Source organism: Mobula hypostoma, chromosome 3 (assembly GCF_963921235.1).
Source record: "Mobula hypostoma chromosome 3, sMobHyp1.1, whole genome shotgun sequence".
Taxonomy (NCBI): Eukaryota; Metazoa; Chordata; class Chondrichthyes; order Myliobatiformes; family Myliobatidae; genus Mobula; species Mobula hypostoma.
In genome coordinates this window covers 200322394-200340252 of record NC_086099.1, presented here as the reverse complement: position 1 = coordinate 200340252, position 17859 = coordinate 200322394, and the positions used below count along the sequence as shown (strand labels likewise).

The window sequence follows — 17859 nt, the reverse complement described above, 5'->3', positions numbered from 1 at the left end:
TTTACAAAGTGATCTAAATTAATTACAAATATAAAACAAAATAATTGATTGCATAAGTACTTACTCCCTTTAATATGATACACTAATCAATCACTGGTGCAGCCAATTGATTTTAGAAGTCACATAATTAGTTAATGGAGATCACTGTGTGCAGTCAAAGTGTTTCAATTGACTGTAGTAAAAATACACCTGTATCTGGAAGGTCTACCTGCTGGTGAGCCAGTATCCTGACAAAAACTACACCACGAAGACAAAAGAACACTCCAAGTAATTCCATGGAAAGGTTATTGAAAAGCACGGGTCAGGAGATGGATACAAGAAAATTTCCAAGTCACTGAATATCCCTCAGAGTACAGTTAATTCAAGAGTCAAGAAATGGAAAAAATATGGCACAGCTGTTCATCTGCCTAGAGCAAGCCATCCTTAAAGACTGAGTAACCATGCAAGAAGGGGACTAGTGAGAGAGGCCACCAAGAGACCTTTGACAACTCTGGAGGAGTTACAAGCTTTAGTGGCTGAGATGGGAGAAAGTACGCACACAACAACTGTTGCCTGGGTGCTATACCAGTCGCAGCTTTATGGAAAAGTGGCAGAGGGAAAGCAACTGTTGAAAAAAAACTCACATGAAATCTCCACTAGAGTTTGCCAGAAGGCATGTGGGAGACTCTGAAGTCAGCTGGAAGAAGGTTCTATGGTCTGATGAAACCGAAATTGGGCTTTCTGGGCATCAGACTAAACACTGCACATCAAAAACACACCATTTTTACCATGAAGCATGATGGTGGCTGCATCACGCTGTGGGAATGCTTCACTGCAGCAGGCCCTGGAAGACTTGTGAAGGTAGAGGGTAAAATGAATACAGCAAAATACAGGGGAAATCCTGGCAAAAAGCTGAAGGAGTCTGCAAGTGAACTGCGACCTGGGAGAAGATTTGTTTTCTAAAAAGACAATGATCCCAAGTATAAAGCCAAAGCTACACAGGAATGCCTTAAAAACAACAATGTCTCAGAATGGCCAGATCAGAGTCCAGACCTCAGTCCAATTGAGAATGTGTGGCTGGGCTTGAAAAGGACTGTTTGCTCACGATCCCCTGCAATCTAACCAAATTTGAACAGTTTTGTTAAGAAGAATGGAGTGTTCAGATGTGCAAAGCTGATAGAGATCTATCCACACAGAATCAAGGCTGATTGCTGCCAAAACTGCATTAACTAAATACTGACTTGATGGGGATGAGTAATTATGCAATCAAATTTTGTGTTCAGTAAATATAATAAATTTAGACTGATCTGTAGAAATTTGTTTTCATCTTGACACAGAAGAGTCTTTTCTGTTGATCAGTGTCAAAAAATCCAAAGTAAATCCACTGTGATTCAATGTTGTATAACAAACATGGGGTGGGGGGGGGTGACTACTTTTTATAAGCACTGTATATTTTAACCATGCTTAGCTAGCCCACTAAACTACCATTTACACCAACCCAGTAAGTTTAGCTTTCATAATTTCATAATTTAACAATAGACCAAACATCTGTAATTTCACACAATCAAATCAGTTAAATTGAATCGCATTAAAACACTATGCACACATTTTGTAGCATTAGGTTAACAAATGTAGAGAACTTTTGTATAAGATGCTATTTTGTATTACAATACCAGAAATAGGCCTGGTGTTCATGTTAAATTACAAATTATGATGACTTACAAATACTCCTTTCATTTCATTGAACACAACTCCTTTAAAAACAAGGAGCGATAATGGATCACTGGGGGTTTCGTGCTCCAACCTCCACCCTTCTTGCCTGAAGACAAATAAAACCAAATACCACATATTTAAAATGCGTACAAGAATATATAAAGTATGCCAAATGAGTATCAATTGCTTCCTTAATTCTATATCTTACCAGAAGTCCAATTCTCTTAGGCAAGGAAAGAAGACAGCATCAAGGTACACAGAAAGAAGATTCTGAAAATCCTTTGAATTTTGGGTGGAAAATGGATACATTGTGTAGTCACTTGCTACAATGACCAAAAGGAAAAATAACATCAAATACACTTTTCGTTGAAGCTGTCAAATCATTAATTCTATCAGCCCCATTCTCATAAGTACCCCAAATCAAATTATCTTTTAAGATACATCCGGACTTTGCACACTATTAATCAATACTGACCTGTGAAGGCATTCATGAAAGTGGAAAGGGACCGGGTCAACATTTTGAAGAAGGGATCTCTAACTTGGTATTTTTCAGAACCACAAAGTACGACATGTTCTAGAATGTGAGGAACACCTGTACTGTTGAGTGGTGTGGTACGAAACTGCACACTAAAATACAATATACACAGTACCTCAACGTCAGTAAATTGTAAAAGCAACATTTAAAAAAAATTAGAATTGTAAGCTCCCAGTAAAAGTCTTCAATAATCTTTTTTTCCCTTTTTGTTTTCAGGTTTCAATGAGAACTACATCAACCTAAATCGTCACAGATCTAACAAATTAGCCAGTCAATGACTTCTCTACATTTGATTTTAATATTTCATAGATAAATTATCTGGGGCTTCCAAAAATGCCAAGCTCTTTCTGCACTGATGATTTCAAATACGGTGCATTCCAGTTCATTGGGCCTTCTGTTAATTAGGACAGCCGCTTATTTTGGACTACTCTTACAGAACAAAAACCAACTGAAAAAATAGCTGGGATTCTCTTTGTTTATTTGGGGCACTCTGCTGCTTAATTGGGGCAGGAAACTGCTGACAAAGTTTCTACCAAGTGTCAGATGCGCACATTTCTGTGGCCGTTAAACACTACACTGTGCTCAGTGCAACCAGTTTTTGAATAGCATCAGCTGTGTGTGTGTTTTTGTTCATAAAGCAGTGGTTTTCGTCACTGATAGTTGGCGAGAAATAAGAAGCAGGCCAATTCGGAACTGTTTTTCAGAATCAGGTTTATCACCAGCATGTGACGTAAAATTTGTTAACTTAGCAGCAGCAGTTCAAGGCAATACATAATCTAGCAGAGAGAGAAAAAAAATAATAATAAACAAGTAAATCAATTACGTGTATTGAATAGATTTTTAAAAATGTGTAAAAACAGAAGTACAGTGTATTTTAAAAAAAGTGAGGTAGTGTCCAAAGCTTCAATGTCCATTTAGGAATCCGATGGCAGAGGGGAAGAAGCTGTTCCTGAATCGCTGAATGTGTACCTTCACTCTGTATCTCCTACCTGATGGTAACAGTGAGAAAAGGACACGCCCTGGCTGCTGGACGTCCTTAATAATGGACACTACCTTTCTGAGACACCGCTCCCTAAAGATGTCCTGGGTACTTTGTAGGCTAGTGCTTAAGATGGAGCTGACTAGATTTAGAGCATTCTACAGCTTCTTTCGTTCCTACGCAGTAGCCCCTCCATACTAGACAGTGATGCAGCCTGTCAGAATGCTCTCCACGGTACAACTATAGAAGTTTTTGAGTGTATTTGTTGACATGCCAAATCTCTTCAAACTCCTAATAAAGTATAGCCGCTGTCTTGCCTTCTTTATGACTACATCACTGTGGTTTGAAGCAGCCTCAGGCGAAATGAAGGCTATGGGAGTAAACCCAGAAAGCAAATCCAGAGTGGAGCCCCTAAGGCAGATGGACATTACTGAACATCCTTCTGGCAGCTCCTGGAGCCAAGCTGGTGCCAAACATATTGCTTCATAAGCTATCATTTGGACTACACTGACGAGGCTGGGAGGGGGATCTTGACAACTGGGCACCTCAAGATCTCCATACCTTCTGCCCAGGCTTATGACAAAGATTATCATCATCCATTGTCCTTTGAGACAGATGTCAACCAACCAGTAGTACAGATAGTGTTCTAATTTGTTCTCTATTTGCTCGAAATACATAATTACTCAATTATACGGTAGTTTGCCTTTTTTTAATACTTTTTTAACTACTTCCATTAAAATTCTGCTAATTGATACAGACACTTAACCAGGCCAAAATATACTGGTTTCGATGTGTCCCAAATAACCAGAGTCCTCTATATTAAACCTCAGGCAATGTATTTCCCGAACAGTAAATTCCTTCACTATTGCTGGGTTAAGTACTAAAACTCCTTTCACAACAGGGTGGAAGAAAGGCAGTTGTTAGAGAAGTCAGCCCTTCCTTGTGTCCAAAGGGCAATAAATGCTAAATATATAAACCAGGGAAGTTATAAGATAATGCACCAGATTATTCACAGTAAGTATGCCAATACAAGAAATTACCTGAACAAATTGTTTGGATCATCCCTTGCTACATGCAAATACTGAGCTCCTGTGTTATCATGGCTAAGTTTAACTGCTGTCAGGAAAAGATCAGGAACAGCTGTCACCTGTGGAAAAGGAAGATTGGTACAATATAAAAACAGCACTTTTTTTTAAACTCTATTTTCATTCAGGGTGAGAAAATAAACAACCTGCAAAGCAAATCTAATCTCTGCCAAATTGCATTAAATCTGTCCCTCATACAGCAAATTAAAGAAAATCCTTACATGGTCAATAGGCTTGATAAAAGTAATAATGCAGAGTTTTGACCTGACACATTAATGATTCCTTCCTGCCTCCCTGTTCACCACAGACCTTCTGAATTCCTCTAGTCTGTTATTTGTTGTTCCAGTTTCCAGCATTATCAGTCTCCTGAGTCTTGATAAACCCAAAATTCTACTACTGAATGGATACCTCTGAAATAATTTCTATCATACACTGTTTATTCTGTTTTGCACCTTCTTTAAATACAGCTTTCTAAAGTTAGTTCATCTGCTATTTAAATTACCAATTTGCAAACTTTTTAAAAATACTTAGTTGCATGATTTCCTTTCACTGATCTCACATTAGGATAGAATGTTTCAAATTTAATAATGAGCACATGTCAGATAAACTACAACAAGCTCCTACAGCAATTCCTCCCTACTAAGAATTTCAGGAAATGTGGAACTTAAAGAGAAGCAGTACGTCATGTGACAATGCTGGTGCTTTGGAAGTTTGATCAAATTAAGACTCAGTTTATTAGTTTTTCCCCTATTATCCCTGAAATTTTGTCCTTTCAAATATACATAGCAGTGATCAAATTTGCTTCCACCAGCCTACCTTCAAGTATAACAATTTAATAGATAAAAAAAAAACAAGTCTCAATGCACTGCTGAATCCTTTGAAATTCCAGTTTGTTTTCAGGGCAAATTGATTAAAATTATATAGTCATTAATTCCATACAATACGCTTTAAAACCTTCCAGTGTCAGAACTGTATGGAAAAGGCAGTGGAATCAATTTAAATGGATAGTTATTCATGGGATTAGGATAGGCTTATAGGCTGTTTCTTCACTCTGAATTCCATATATCTAGAAATTCTTTTAACAGGGTGGAGCTTAGTTGAGAATGAGTATGTTCCAGTTTTAGTTCCTTGCACTCATTCAGGCCCTAACATACACTTGAACAGCACCTACTTCATGAACAGAGATCCTTCTTCAGAAAAATTAAGCATTTTCTTCATGCTGAAATTCAGCTATAATTCTAGAAAGCAATTTAAACCCATGTCTTTACTGCTAGGTGCTAATATGTGTCATGGGGGGAATATTCAGCCCATTTTAACACTCTTTTAGAAATCATGAGAAGTACAGCAGTGGTTATGCCATTCAGCAAACGATGTTGTACTGATCCTGATGCTAATTTATACTTAATATCCTCCTTGTGTCTAGCATCCATATCCCTCAATTCTCTTCATTCTTTAACTACCTGCTTCCACGACTACCTCTGGTAACCCATTTCAGGCACGTACCACACTTTGCATAAAAAAGGCCCCGGCACGTTGTCTTTAAACATCGCCCCCAACATTCAAAGCAGGTCATCTCACTCTTGTGCTTGACATTTCTACCCTGGGGTACAGATTATGACTGTGAAAACTATTTATGCCTCTCATAATTTTAAAATCTTCTATCAGGTTTTCCCTCAGCTTCTGATGCTCCAAGGAAGGCAACTCAAGTTTGTCCAACATGTTTTCATAGTTCATACCTTCTAATCCAGGTTGTATCCTTGTCAACTTCTGCAATTTTTCCAAAATCTCCAATCTTTCCTATAATGGGCCACCAGAACTACACCAAATACGCTAATCCAACCATCTACACTTTTTTCCAAATCACTGATATATAACAAGAGGTTCTGGCAGCAATCCTTCTGGAACACCACTGGTCACAGACCTCCAACCAGATTAATAGCTTTCCACTGCTACTCTCATTTTTCTCTGGGCAAGCCAGTTTCAAATCCAAACTTGTAATTTACCCTGCATCTGATGCAACTTTATCTTCTGAATCAATCTATCATAGAGAATTTACAATTTGTGTTTTCCTTAGTTAAATATTAATCATAGTCATGTGTCATTTTGATTTTTAAACATTCATATTCTGAAGAGAGGGCAATAATACAGCCCTCTCAGGGGAAAAAAGGAAGTATAATTTTCATTCAAGGATAAGACTTGATTTTTCAGGCTGACTTTTCATCACTGAAATAAAAAGAATGTTGCATTGACAAGGGTGCTAACAGTTGAAAAATTATAAGGTCATTTCTTCTAGCAGTTTGTTGTTTTTGCTCCAGATCTGCAGTATCTAGTGCTTGCAAAATTACAAATCCTGCCCTTGTAAATAGGCTTGACTGATCCCATTCCAAAGGTGCCAACATACAAGTTAATGAACAAAATACAGAATATATAACAAATATCTGCACAACTACCAATGTGCCCCTATTCTGGTTGACGGACTTTGTTCTCTACAAATTTGCTGCCATGTTTGTTTTTGTGGAAGGAACTTTGCTGTTAAAAGAATTTCACAAACCAAAATACTTCTTTTAGTCCTAGATTCAGAAAAATTTAAATGCCAGCAAAACACACAAAATGCTGGAAGAACTTGGCAGGTCAGGCAGCATTTGTAGAAAAAAGTAGATGCTGAACGTCAACTGTACTTTTATCTATGGATGCTGCCTGGCCTGCTGAGTTCCTCCACCATTTTGTGTGCATACTGCTTGCATTTCCTGCATCTGCAGATTTTCTCTTGTTTGAAATATAAATGCCAGTCTGTTTCAATTAAGTATGTATTTTATCAATATTCTAGTTTCTAGACTATTTAACTATTAAATTTATACCAACATTCTTTCAAGAGCAAATAAGTTAGCAAACTACCTGATTTATAGTGAACCCATGAATTTTCTCCCCAACAGTATACAGGGTGGCTTTTTCTCTTGCAGAGCTGCTGTTCAATCGCCATGAATGGTACCTCACAGATCTGTTGGAACAACAGTGAACATTTTCAAAATGTGTACAGGCATAAAAGTTGCTTGAAAGCATGTTTTGGGAAAAATGTTGCACCTAATTTTGGACATTTTTCTGAGATAGATAACAATCTGAAGTTAAAATACTTCTCTTGAAAAGTGAGATTACATGAGAACATAAAAAATAGGAGTAGGCCATCCGGCCCAATGAGCCTGCCCCGCCAATTGATAAGGTCATGGCTGATCTGTCCGTAAACTCAGCTCCATCTACCTGCCTTTTCCCCAAAACCCTTAATTCCCTTACTATGTAAAAACCTATCTAACTGTTTCTTAAATATATTTAGTGAGGAAGCCTCAACTGCCTCCCAGGGCAGAGAATTCCACAGATTCACCTCTCTCTGGGAAAAACAGTTTCTCCTCATCTCCATCCTAAATCTTCTCCCCTGAATCTTGAGGCAATGTCCCCTAGTTCTAGTCTCACTTACCAATGGAAACAACTTTCCTACTTCTATCTTATCTACCCCTTTCAAAATTTTGTAAGTTTCTATAAAATTGCCTCTCATTCTTCTGAACTCCAGAGAGTATAGTCCCAGGCAACTCAATTGCTCCTAAGTTAACCCCTTCATCCCTGGAATCAACCTGGTGAACCTCCTCTGCACTGCCTCCAAAGCCAGTATATCCTTCCTCAAGTATGGAGACCAGAACTGCACACAGTGCTCCAGGTGTGGCCTCACCAGTACCCTGTATAGTTGCAGCATGACCTCCCTGCTCTTGAATTCAATCCCTCTAGTAATGAAAGCCAATATTCCGTTTGCCTTCTTAATAACCTGTTATACCTGCAAGCCAACTTTTTGCGATTCATGATCAAGCACTCCCAAGTCCCTCTGCACAACAGCATGCTGCAATCTTTCACCAATTAAATAATAATCTGCTCTTCTATTATTCCTTCCAAAGTGGATGATCTCGCATTTACCAACATTGTATTCCATCTGCCAGACCTTGGCCCACTCACTTAACCCATCTATATCCCTCTGTACACTCTCCACATCCTCTGTACAATTTGCTTTTCCACCCAGTTTAGTGTCATCAGCAAATTTTGCTGCACTACACTCAGTCCCCTCTTCCAAATCATCAATGTAAATGGTAAACAGCTGCGGGCCCAGCACCGACCCTTGCGGCACCCCACTCACCAGTGACTGTGAACTGGAAAAACACCCATTTATACCAACTCTGCCTTCTATCGGTTAACCAATCCACTATCCATGCCAATACACTTCCTCCGACTCCATGCATCCGTATCTTATTTGTCTCTTGTGCGGCACCTTATTGAATGCCTTCTGGAAATCCAGCTGTGGAGAGGACTGTTGTAATTTATTTGACTGGCGTTCACACACTACTGTGAAAGCTGTCTGAGAGTGTAGCATGCAAAAGCATATTACTCAGCATATTATATAACAAAGCGACCACCTCCACGTTGAGCGAATCCATCCTGAGGTCACAATGCAACTGAGATAGCGAACCTGAATCATCCATCACCGACTGAGCAAGCATCGTCCACTCCACAATCTGCAGGAGGAACTCCGCGGGTCCAACAACATCTATGAGAGGAAAAGAACTGTCGACGTGTCGGGTCGAAACTGTACCCTGACAATTCCTTTCTTCCCACATATGCTGTTCGATCCACTGAGTTCCTCCAGCGGACTGTTGCTCCAGATTGCGGCGAGTGTAGTATCCATGGTCCATCTCCACGCCTCTTGAGTTCAGGACACATTAATGCCAGCCTAGAGTTGTATTCATGGAACCAAGTGTCTGACCAAAACCCCTCTGGTCAAAGTCTTCCTCTGGGATCAGGGTACATTTGCCGAGTTGAAACTTTAACCGAGGCATGAATGCAAGACACACATCGAAGCTGTCAGTCTAAGTGCCCACAAGCGAGGGATGTCCCTGAGCTCCACTGCTGGGGCCAGGTTGCCTTGAGAGCTCCTGAACCTGTCCCACGGTGCCCCTTACCCCAACCCAGTGAGAATCAGACGCCGGAGTGAAGCCAGAGCCCCGGCACCGCGCCACACAACGCAGTGCCGGAGCGGAGCCACAAAGCCGCAAAGCTGCCCAACTCGCTCACCCGCCGCTCCTCAGCCGCTGCAACAGGGACCTTGCGGACACAACCCTCGCCATGCTCCTACTCCACTCGCACCCTCAGCAGCATTCCACGTTCTCATTGGTTGTCCCCGCCGACCAAAGACGAGAGCGTCGATTGGCTGAACACCAATCTGCCCCGGTTTCCAGATGTTGCAACAGATAGATGGGGAAGGGCGGTCGTCCGGAGACAGTGCGGCGTTCTCACCGGCAGAATAATCGTGTATGCCTTCCCTTGTGTCCTGAAGCAAGTCCCTGATATAAAATACTGCAGGGGAGGCAGATTTCTCTTACAGCCAGAACACTTTTTCTTTCATTAACGTAGGGTTCACATCTTTGATAACAGTCTCTCCTGTAACGACATTATCAAAGTTCAAAGTACATGTATGTCACCATATACAACTCAGATTCATTTTCTTTCGGACATACTCAGCAAATCCATAGAATGATCAACCAGAATTTTAACAAATGCTGTTTTTATTCCATACTTAATTGTTACAACACAAAAGGACATTAAGATTATTTCAAAACACAAGTACCTCAAGCCAGTACAAGGTAAAGGTGATAAAAGAATATTATAGTGCTGCAGTTGCAGAGATCAAACAGAGTGTGCAATGAAAATATAAATAAATAGCAATAAATAATGAGAACATGAGATAATGAGATAAAGAATCCTTGAAAGTGAGATCATTGGTTTGGAAACATTTTAATGATGCATTAAATATAAAAGTTGCTGGTGAACGCAGCAGGCCAGGCAGCATCTCTAGGAAGAGGTGCAGTCGACGTTTCAGGCCAAGACCCTACGTCAGGACTAACTGAAGGAAGAGTGAGTAAGGGATTTGAAAGTTGGAGGGGGAGGGGGAGGGGGAGATCAAAAATGATAGGAGAAGACAGGAGGGGGAGGGATGGAGCCAAGAGCTGGACAGGTGATTGGCAAAAGGGATATGAGAGGATCATGGGACAGGAGGCCCAGGGAGAAAGAAAAGGGGGAGGTGGGAAACCCAGAGGATGGGCGAGGGGTATAGTGAGAGGGACAGAGGGAGAAAAAGGAGAGAGAGAGAAAGAAAGAATGTGTGTATATAAATAAATAACATATGGGGTACGAGGGGGAGGTGGGGCAGTAGCGGAAGTTTGAGAAGTCAGTGTTCATGCCATCAGGTTGGAGGCTACCCAGACGGAATATAAGTTGTTGTTCCTCCAACCTGAGTGTGGCTTCATCTTTTCAGTAGAGGAGGCCGTGGATAGACATATCAGAATGGGAATGGGACGTGGAATTAAAATGTGTGGCCACTGGGAGATCCTGCTTTCTCTGGCGGACAGAACATAGGTGTTCAGTGAAACGATCTCCCAGTCTGTGTCGGGTCTTGCCAATATATAGAAGGCCACATTGGGAGCGCCGGACGCAGTATATCACCCCAGCCGACTCACAGGTGAAATGTCGCCTCACCTGGAAGGACTGTCTGGGGCCCTGAATGGTGGTAAGGGAGGAAGTGTAAGGGCATGTGTAGCACTTGTTCCGCTTACAAGGATAAGTGCCTGGAGGGAGATCAGTGGGGAGGGATGGGGGGGACGAATGGACAAGGGAGTCGCGTAGGGAGCAATCCCTGTGGAAAGTAGAGAGAGGTGGGAGGAAAAGATATGCTTAGTGGTGGGATCCTGTTGGAGGTGCCGGAAGTTACGGAGAATGATATGTTGGACCCGGAGGCTGGTGGGGTGGTAGGTGAGGACAAGGGGAACCCTATTCCTAGTGGGGTGGTGGGAGGATGGAGTGAGAGCAGATGTGCGTGAAATGGGGGTGATGCGTTTGAGAGCAGAGTTGATGGCGGAGGAAGGGAAGCCCCTTTCTTTAAAAAAGGAGGACATCTCCCTCGTCCTGGAATGAAAAGCCTCATCCTGAGAGCAGATGCGGTAGAGACGGAGGAATTGCGAGAAGGGGATGGCATTTTCTCCTTTTTTAAAAAAGGGGCTTCCCTTCCTCCACCATCAACTCTGTTCTCAAACGCATCTCCCCCATTTCACGCACATCTGCTCTCACTCCATTTTACTCATTTCTATAAGGTTCTCCAATGTTACAAGGGATAAAGATTCAGGCTGACCAACCTCTCCCTACAACTCAGGCCCCCTAGTCCTACCAACATGCTAGAACTCTTTCCAGTTTGACCAAGTGTTCCCTATAACAGGGTGACTTAAGCGATACACAGTACTCCGAGTGTAGCCTCACCAACAATTTATACAACTGCAACATAATGTCCCATCTCCTATACTCTGTATCCTGGCTGATAAAGGCCAGTATGCCTGTTGCCTCTACCTATCACCTCCTCAGTCTCTGTTACTATTTCTACTCTCCCCCTACCTAACTCCATTTGCCAATCATCCATCCTCACCCAGACCCACCTATCAACTGCCAGCTCTTGCCCTGTACTTCTTCCTTGCCCTTTCAATCTGGCTATCTCCCCTCTACTTTTTCAGTTCAGATAAAGGGTCTTGAACTGAAATGTTGACTATCCATTTCCCGCTACAGATGCTGCCTGACCTGCTGAGTTCCTCCGGCACTTCACACAAAAAATGCTGGTGAACGCAGCAGGCCAGGCGGCATCTACAGGAAGAGATACAGTCGACATTTTGGGCCGAGACCCTTCGTCAGGACTTGCTTAAAAGTGAGCTCCTCTGGCACTTTCTTGTTTTAGTCTTGATGTGTTTGCTTTGCTGAAGGTTATTGTGAATTACTGTTAGAAGATGCAAGGAGAGTGTAAGCAGAATCGATTTAAGTGCTGGATTTAAAGTGGTGATCAAATTGGCAACAATTTGACAAACCACAGTGATATTTCTATAATATTCATAATATTAGAAAACTAAGAACTCTCACAGAAACTGTAGTAACTTCTACCTTGAAAAAGACACACTCGACAACTTCATGCCAAAGCAACAACTTTATCTCAAACGTCAAAACTGTTATGTATATACAGAGGCTTTCACAACCCGTGAACACTACATACAGAGCACACCAGAAGTAAAAAGAACGGAAGTAAAACCCCCCATTATCCTAATTAGTATTAACTTACTTTTAATAATGCTCACATTACAACACTTCTCCCCCTTTAAAATCCAACATCCCCAAATGTAAAAAAACTAGGAAATAAAAGCAGTGGTGTTATTAACTTGTTTACCCCTGAAAACTTATACTAGTATCTCAGCAACAGTTTATCAATACAAAACATCTGGAAAACATGACAGATTCAACATTCAATCTAACAACAACAAAAAAGAACTCTCCCGTCAAAGTTTCAGTCTGTCAGGAGGTTTACGAGCACGCTGTGATCTGCGCACTACCCCCGGTGACCCAGCAGGCACCGCTGGTGAGGGTGTTTTGGGTGGATCTGGTGTTGGGGGCATGAGAGGGGTCTGTGTATCTGCGTGAGAATGTCCATCCGCTTCAGGGGACCCCGACCCCTCTGCCAGCGTCTCGCCCTCTGGCAAAGTCACTGGTGGACATGCTTCCACCGTAGTCTGTCTCACAAATGGAAACTCCATGGAACTGTCTGCCTCTGAGCCGGTATCATGACGCAGGCGCACATGGTCCTGATGTCTGCGGAAAACACGCCCATCTGTCAGCTTAACATAGGAGACGGGACCACCCTGCTTAAGAATAACCCCAGGCAGCCATTGCTGATTGTTTCTCACATAGACGTTGTCATCCGGTTTTAACTGTCTCTCTCGCGCATGTTGATCATGTCCCTCCTTCTGCTTTTCCTGCTTTCTCTTTACTTTCGCCTTCATGTCCAGGAACAGCAGGTCCAATCTTGACTTGGGCCTACACTCCATCAGCATCTCTGCTGGAGTGCGGGCAGTCATAGTCTGTGGTGTGAGGCGGTATTTAAACAGGAAACGTGAAAGCCACATGCTAAGAGAGTCCCCTGTCATCTGCTTCAGGCCTTCCTTCACTGTCTGAACAGCCCACTCTGCCAAACCACTGGAGGCTGGGTGGAAAGGGGCCATCCGAATGTGATGAATGCCATTCTGCTGCATGAACTCACTGAACAGTTCACTGGTGAACGTCGGGCCATTATCAGTGACCAGAGTGTCAGGCAACCCGTGGACTGCAAACACTTGCCTGAGTTCGTCTATGGTTGAGGGGGCTGTGATGTTGCTCATGATGTGAGCTTCGATCCATTTAGAATGTGCATCTACCATGACAAGAAACATCTGCCCCATAAAAGGGCCAGCAAAGTCCAAATGTAGCCTAGACCAGGGGTGGCCTGGCCACTCCCATGGAAGCACAGGAGCTGGTGGTGGCATATTCTGATTAGTCTGACATTGCGTGCATGATTTCACCTTGTTCTCCAGATCCTGATCAACTCCTGGCCACCAAACATAGGATCTTGCAAGGCTTTTCATTTGAGACATTGATGGGTGAGTCTCATGAATTTCCTCCACAATCTGTGAATGGCCAGGGGGAGGCACGATGACCCTTGCCCCCCAGAAAATGCAGCCATCCTGCAGACTGTTCTGTCTTGCATTTGGCATAAGGCCTCAGTTCTGTGGTAAACCATGTATATGTTGTAACTGGGTTACCTGTCTGGACACGTCCCTCTGCTGACTGCCCCTGTGGCTCCTCCCACAGACCCCTGAATAAAGGTGATTTCGCCTTGCCCCTCCCCCTCAGTCCGGGGGCAGACACTCACCATGGAGGTTGTATTATACAGCGAATAAAAGCCTTTCAGTATTTACCCTAGTTCAGTCTTTTGGAGTTATTGAAGGTGCTTTAATTTTAAAGCATGGAACGCGTTCTGAGACCCGATAATTTAGACCTCAATCCGCAAACACCTGAAGCTGGAAACGCTTTCGAATTCTGGCTGGCCTGCTTCGAATCGTACCTAGAGGAGATTGAAGCAACCGACCCCGTAGCAAAGCACAGAGTTCTACTCTCCAGGGTCAGTCCACGGGTCTACTCGCTGATCAGGGAGCAGCCGAGCTACGACGGCGCGATGAGCGCACTCAAGGGACAATACCTGCAGCCGATAAACAGCGTCTACGCGCGATACCGTTTAGCGACTCAAAACCAGCGGCCCGGGGAATCAAGTGCTGAGTTCGTCCGGGCCCTACAGACACTCGTGCAAGCCTGCAATTGCCAAAAACTGACAGCAGGACAGCATGCAGAGCTCCTAGTGAGAGACGCCTTCGTCACAGGGACCAGGTCAGTGTATGTGCGCCAGCGGCTGTTGGAAAAAGCTGATCTTACCTTAAGTTCGGTGATCAAGCTGGCCAATTCGCTGGAGGCCGCTCTGCACAACTCTGAAGCTCTCCAGGCACGTGATCTCCCAATGGCCTCGTGGGCGCCAACGACCCCGCAACCCGCCGGCGAATCGACCTTGGCTGCTGCCAGTCGCGAGTCCGCGAAGCACTACTTCTGCAGGTTTGAGAAGCACCCCCGGAATCACTGCCCAGCCCAACAAGCTACCTGCCCCAGCTGCAGAAAGAAGGGCCACTTCGCCAAGGTCTGTAAGTCCAAACCGCGAGCAGGATCGAGCAGCGCCGTGTGCGAGACATGGGGGTCGCCATCTTGCCTGCCGCTATCTTCCCTGCACGCCGTCACCAGGTGCAAGACATGGAGGTTGCCATCTTGCCTGACGCCATCTTCACTTCACGCCACCACCACACGCGAGACATGGGGGCGGCCATCTTGGTCGGCGCCACCTCCCACCGCCTACGACCAACGGGTGCTCCCGGGGCATCCCACCGCGCCAGACCAAGACAACGACTCAACCCTGGCCTCAGTGACCCTCGACCAAAGCGCTCCCCACCAGCTCGCAAGGTCAATGATGGACATCCTGGTGGAGGGGCACAGGATAAGCTGCCTGTTTGACACAGGCAGCACGGAGAGTTTTATCCACCCGGACACGGTGCAGCATTGTGGACTTGTGATATGGCCGGTAAGTCAGAGGGTCGCCATGGCTTCCGGGTCGCATACAACAGACATCCGGTGGGGTTGTGTAGCGACACTCGTGCAGGGCACAGAATATCGAGACTTTACGTTACTGGTCTTGCCTCAACTGTGTGCCCCTGTGCTGTTGGGGCTGGACTTCCAGAGCCACCTGAAAAGCGTGACAATGAAGTATGATGGGCCCCTCCCACCAATTACTGTCATAAATCCCCAGTTTTGTAGAGATATGTCACGTACCCCGCTACTGACCACACACACACACCGACCCGCACATCCCACCCAACACAATGCCAAATGCTGCACTACCGACGCCACTTGCGGCCTCTCCACCCTCAGGATCCCTCCCCCACCGCTGTTCGCCAACCTGACCCCGACTGTAAACCTGTGGCTACTAAAAGCAGGAGGTACAGCGCGGGGGACAGAGCTTTCATTAAGTCGGAGGTGCAGCGGCTGCTCAGGGAGGGGGTCATTGAGGCAAGCACAAGTCCTTGGAGGGTGCAGGTGGTCGTTGTTCGGAACGGGGAGAAGAATAGGATGGTCGTGGACTATAGCCAGACCATCAATAGGTTCATGCAGCTCGACGCATACCCTCTACCCCGCATCGCGGATATGGTCAATCAGATAGCACAGTAAAAGGTGTACTCGACCATAGACCTAAAATCCGCTTACCATCAGCTCCCCATATGCCGGGAGGACTGCCCTTACACCGCCTTCGAGGTGGACGGCAGGCTTTATCAATTCCTGCGCATCCCCTTCGGTGTCACGAATGGTGTATCTGTCTTCCAGAGGGCAATGGACCGGATGGTGGACCAGTGCCAACTGAAGGCCACATTCCCACATCTGGATAACATCATCATCTGTGGTCACGACCGGCAGGATCACGACAACACCCTCCAAAAATTTCTCCATGCAGCTAAAGATTTCAATCTCACCTATAACAAGGACAAGTGTGTATTCGGGACCACCCGACTTGCTATCCTTGGGTGTGTCGTGGAGAATGGAGTCATTGGCCCTGACCCCGACCGTATGTGCCCCCCGTTGGAACTTCCTCTTCCCAATACCCTCAGAGCCCTCAAAAGGTGCCTGGGCTTCTTTTCATATTATGCCCAATTGGTCTCTAACTACGCAGACAAGGCCCGCCCCCTGGTCAAATCCACCACATTTCCCCTCTCAGCCGAGGCCCGCGCGGCCTTCAGCCGCATAAAAGGGGACATTGCCAAAGCAGCAATGCATGCGGTGGATGAGGCCATTCCCTTCCAAGTAGAGAGTGACGCCTCCGACTTTGCGCTGGCTGCTACCCTCAACCAGGCAGGAAGACCAGTGGCGTTCTTCTCCGGTACCCTTCAAGGCCCTGAAATTCGGCACTCCGCAGTGCAGAAAGAGGCCCAGGCCAGAGTGGAAGCTATTAGGCACTGGAGGCACTATCTCGCCGGCAAAAAGTTCACCCTGCTGACTGACCAGCGCACAGTCGCATTCATGTTTAATAACCAACAGCGGGGCAAAATAAAAAATGATAAAATTCTGAGGTGGAGAATCGAATTCTCTACCTACAACTATGACATCATGTACCGGCCTGGGAAGCTCAACGAGCCCTCCGATGCCCTATCCCGGGGAACATGCGCCAGCGCGTAGATCGACCGGCTATACGCCCTACATGTAGATCTTTGCCACCCGGGGGTCACCCGGCTTTTCCACTTCGTGAAAGCCCGGAACCTGCCTTACTCCCTTGAGGAGATCAGGACGATGACCAGGAACTGCCAAGTCTGCGCAGAGTTCTACCGACCCGAAAAGGCACAACTCATCAAGGCAACCTGCCCCTTTGAACGACTGAGTGTTGACTTTAAAGGCCCCCTTCCCTCCACTGACCGCAATGTGTACTTTCTTAACGTTATCGACGAGTACTCGCAGTTTCCCTTCGCCATCCCCTGCCCTGACACCACTACCACGTCAGTTATAAAAGCCCCGCGCAAGCTCTTCACTCTGTTCGGATGCCTGTGCTATATCCACAGTGACAGAGGATCCTCGTTTACAAGTGACGAACTGTGCCAATTCCTGCTGGCTAGGGGAATTGCAACTAGTAGGAACACGAGATATAGTCCCCGGGGGAATGGACAGGTGGAGATGGAGAATGCTACGGTGTGGAAAGCCACACTCTTAGCCCTCAGGTCAAAGGGACTGCTGGTCTCCTGCTGGCAGGAGGTCCTTCCCGAGGCACTCTACTCCATCCGCTCCCTGTTATGCACAGCCACCAATGCCACCCCTCATGAGCGGCTCTTTTCTTTTCCCAGAAAGTCGACCACTGGGACCACCCTACCAACTTGGCTGACATCCCCGGGGCCAGTGCTGCTCCGGAAACATGCGAGGAGCAATAAATACTCCCCGATGGTCGAGAGGGTTCACTTACTTCATGCGAACCCCCAGTATGTTAATTTACATTACAACAGAAACAAATTGTGAGGAACAGGGAATAGGAATCAGGTTTAATATCACTGGCATATGTCATGAAA

General features: G+C 45.1%; 1 protein-coding gene across 2 annotated transcripts in view; it reads right to left on the bottom strand.

Moving 5' to 3' along the window:
• The window catches only part of pitrm1 (pitrilysin metallopeptidase 1), a 59289-nt gene extending 49803 nt beyond the window's left edge, over positions 1 to 9486 (bottom strand). For both annotated transcript variants that reach the window (XR_010017450.1, XM_063044379.1), the window contains exons 1-6: positions 9398 to 9486; positions 7187 to 7289; positions 4247 to 4353; positions 2168 to 2319; positions 1901 to 2015; positions 1702 to 1798 (exon numbers count right to left, since the gene is read on the bottom strand). Coding sequence is in view for 1 of the 2 variants with exons in the window: in XM_063044379.1 (XP_062900449.1) it covers positions 1702 to 1798; positions 1901 to 2015; positions 2168 to 2319; positions 4247 to 4353; positions 7187 to 7289; positions 9398 to 9450 (627 nt within the window). In the remaining variant the exon portion in view is untranslated. The remainder of the gene's footprint in view (positions 1 to 1701; positions 1799 to 1900; positions 2016 to 2167; positions 2320 to 4246; positions 4354 to 7186; positions 7290 to 9397) is intronic.
• Between the last annotated feature and the right edge of the window lie 8373 nt (positions 9487 to 17859).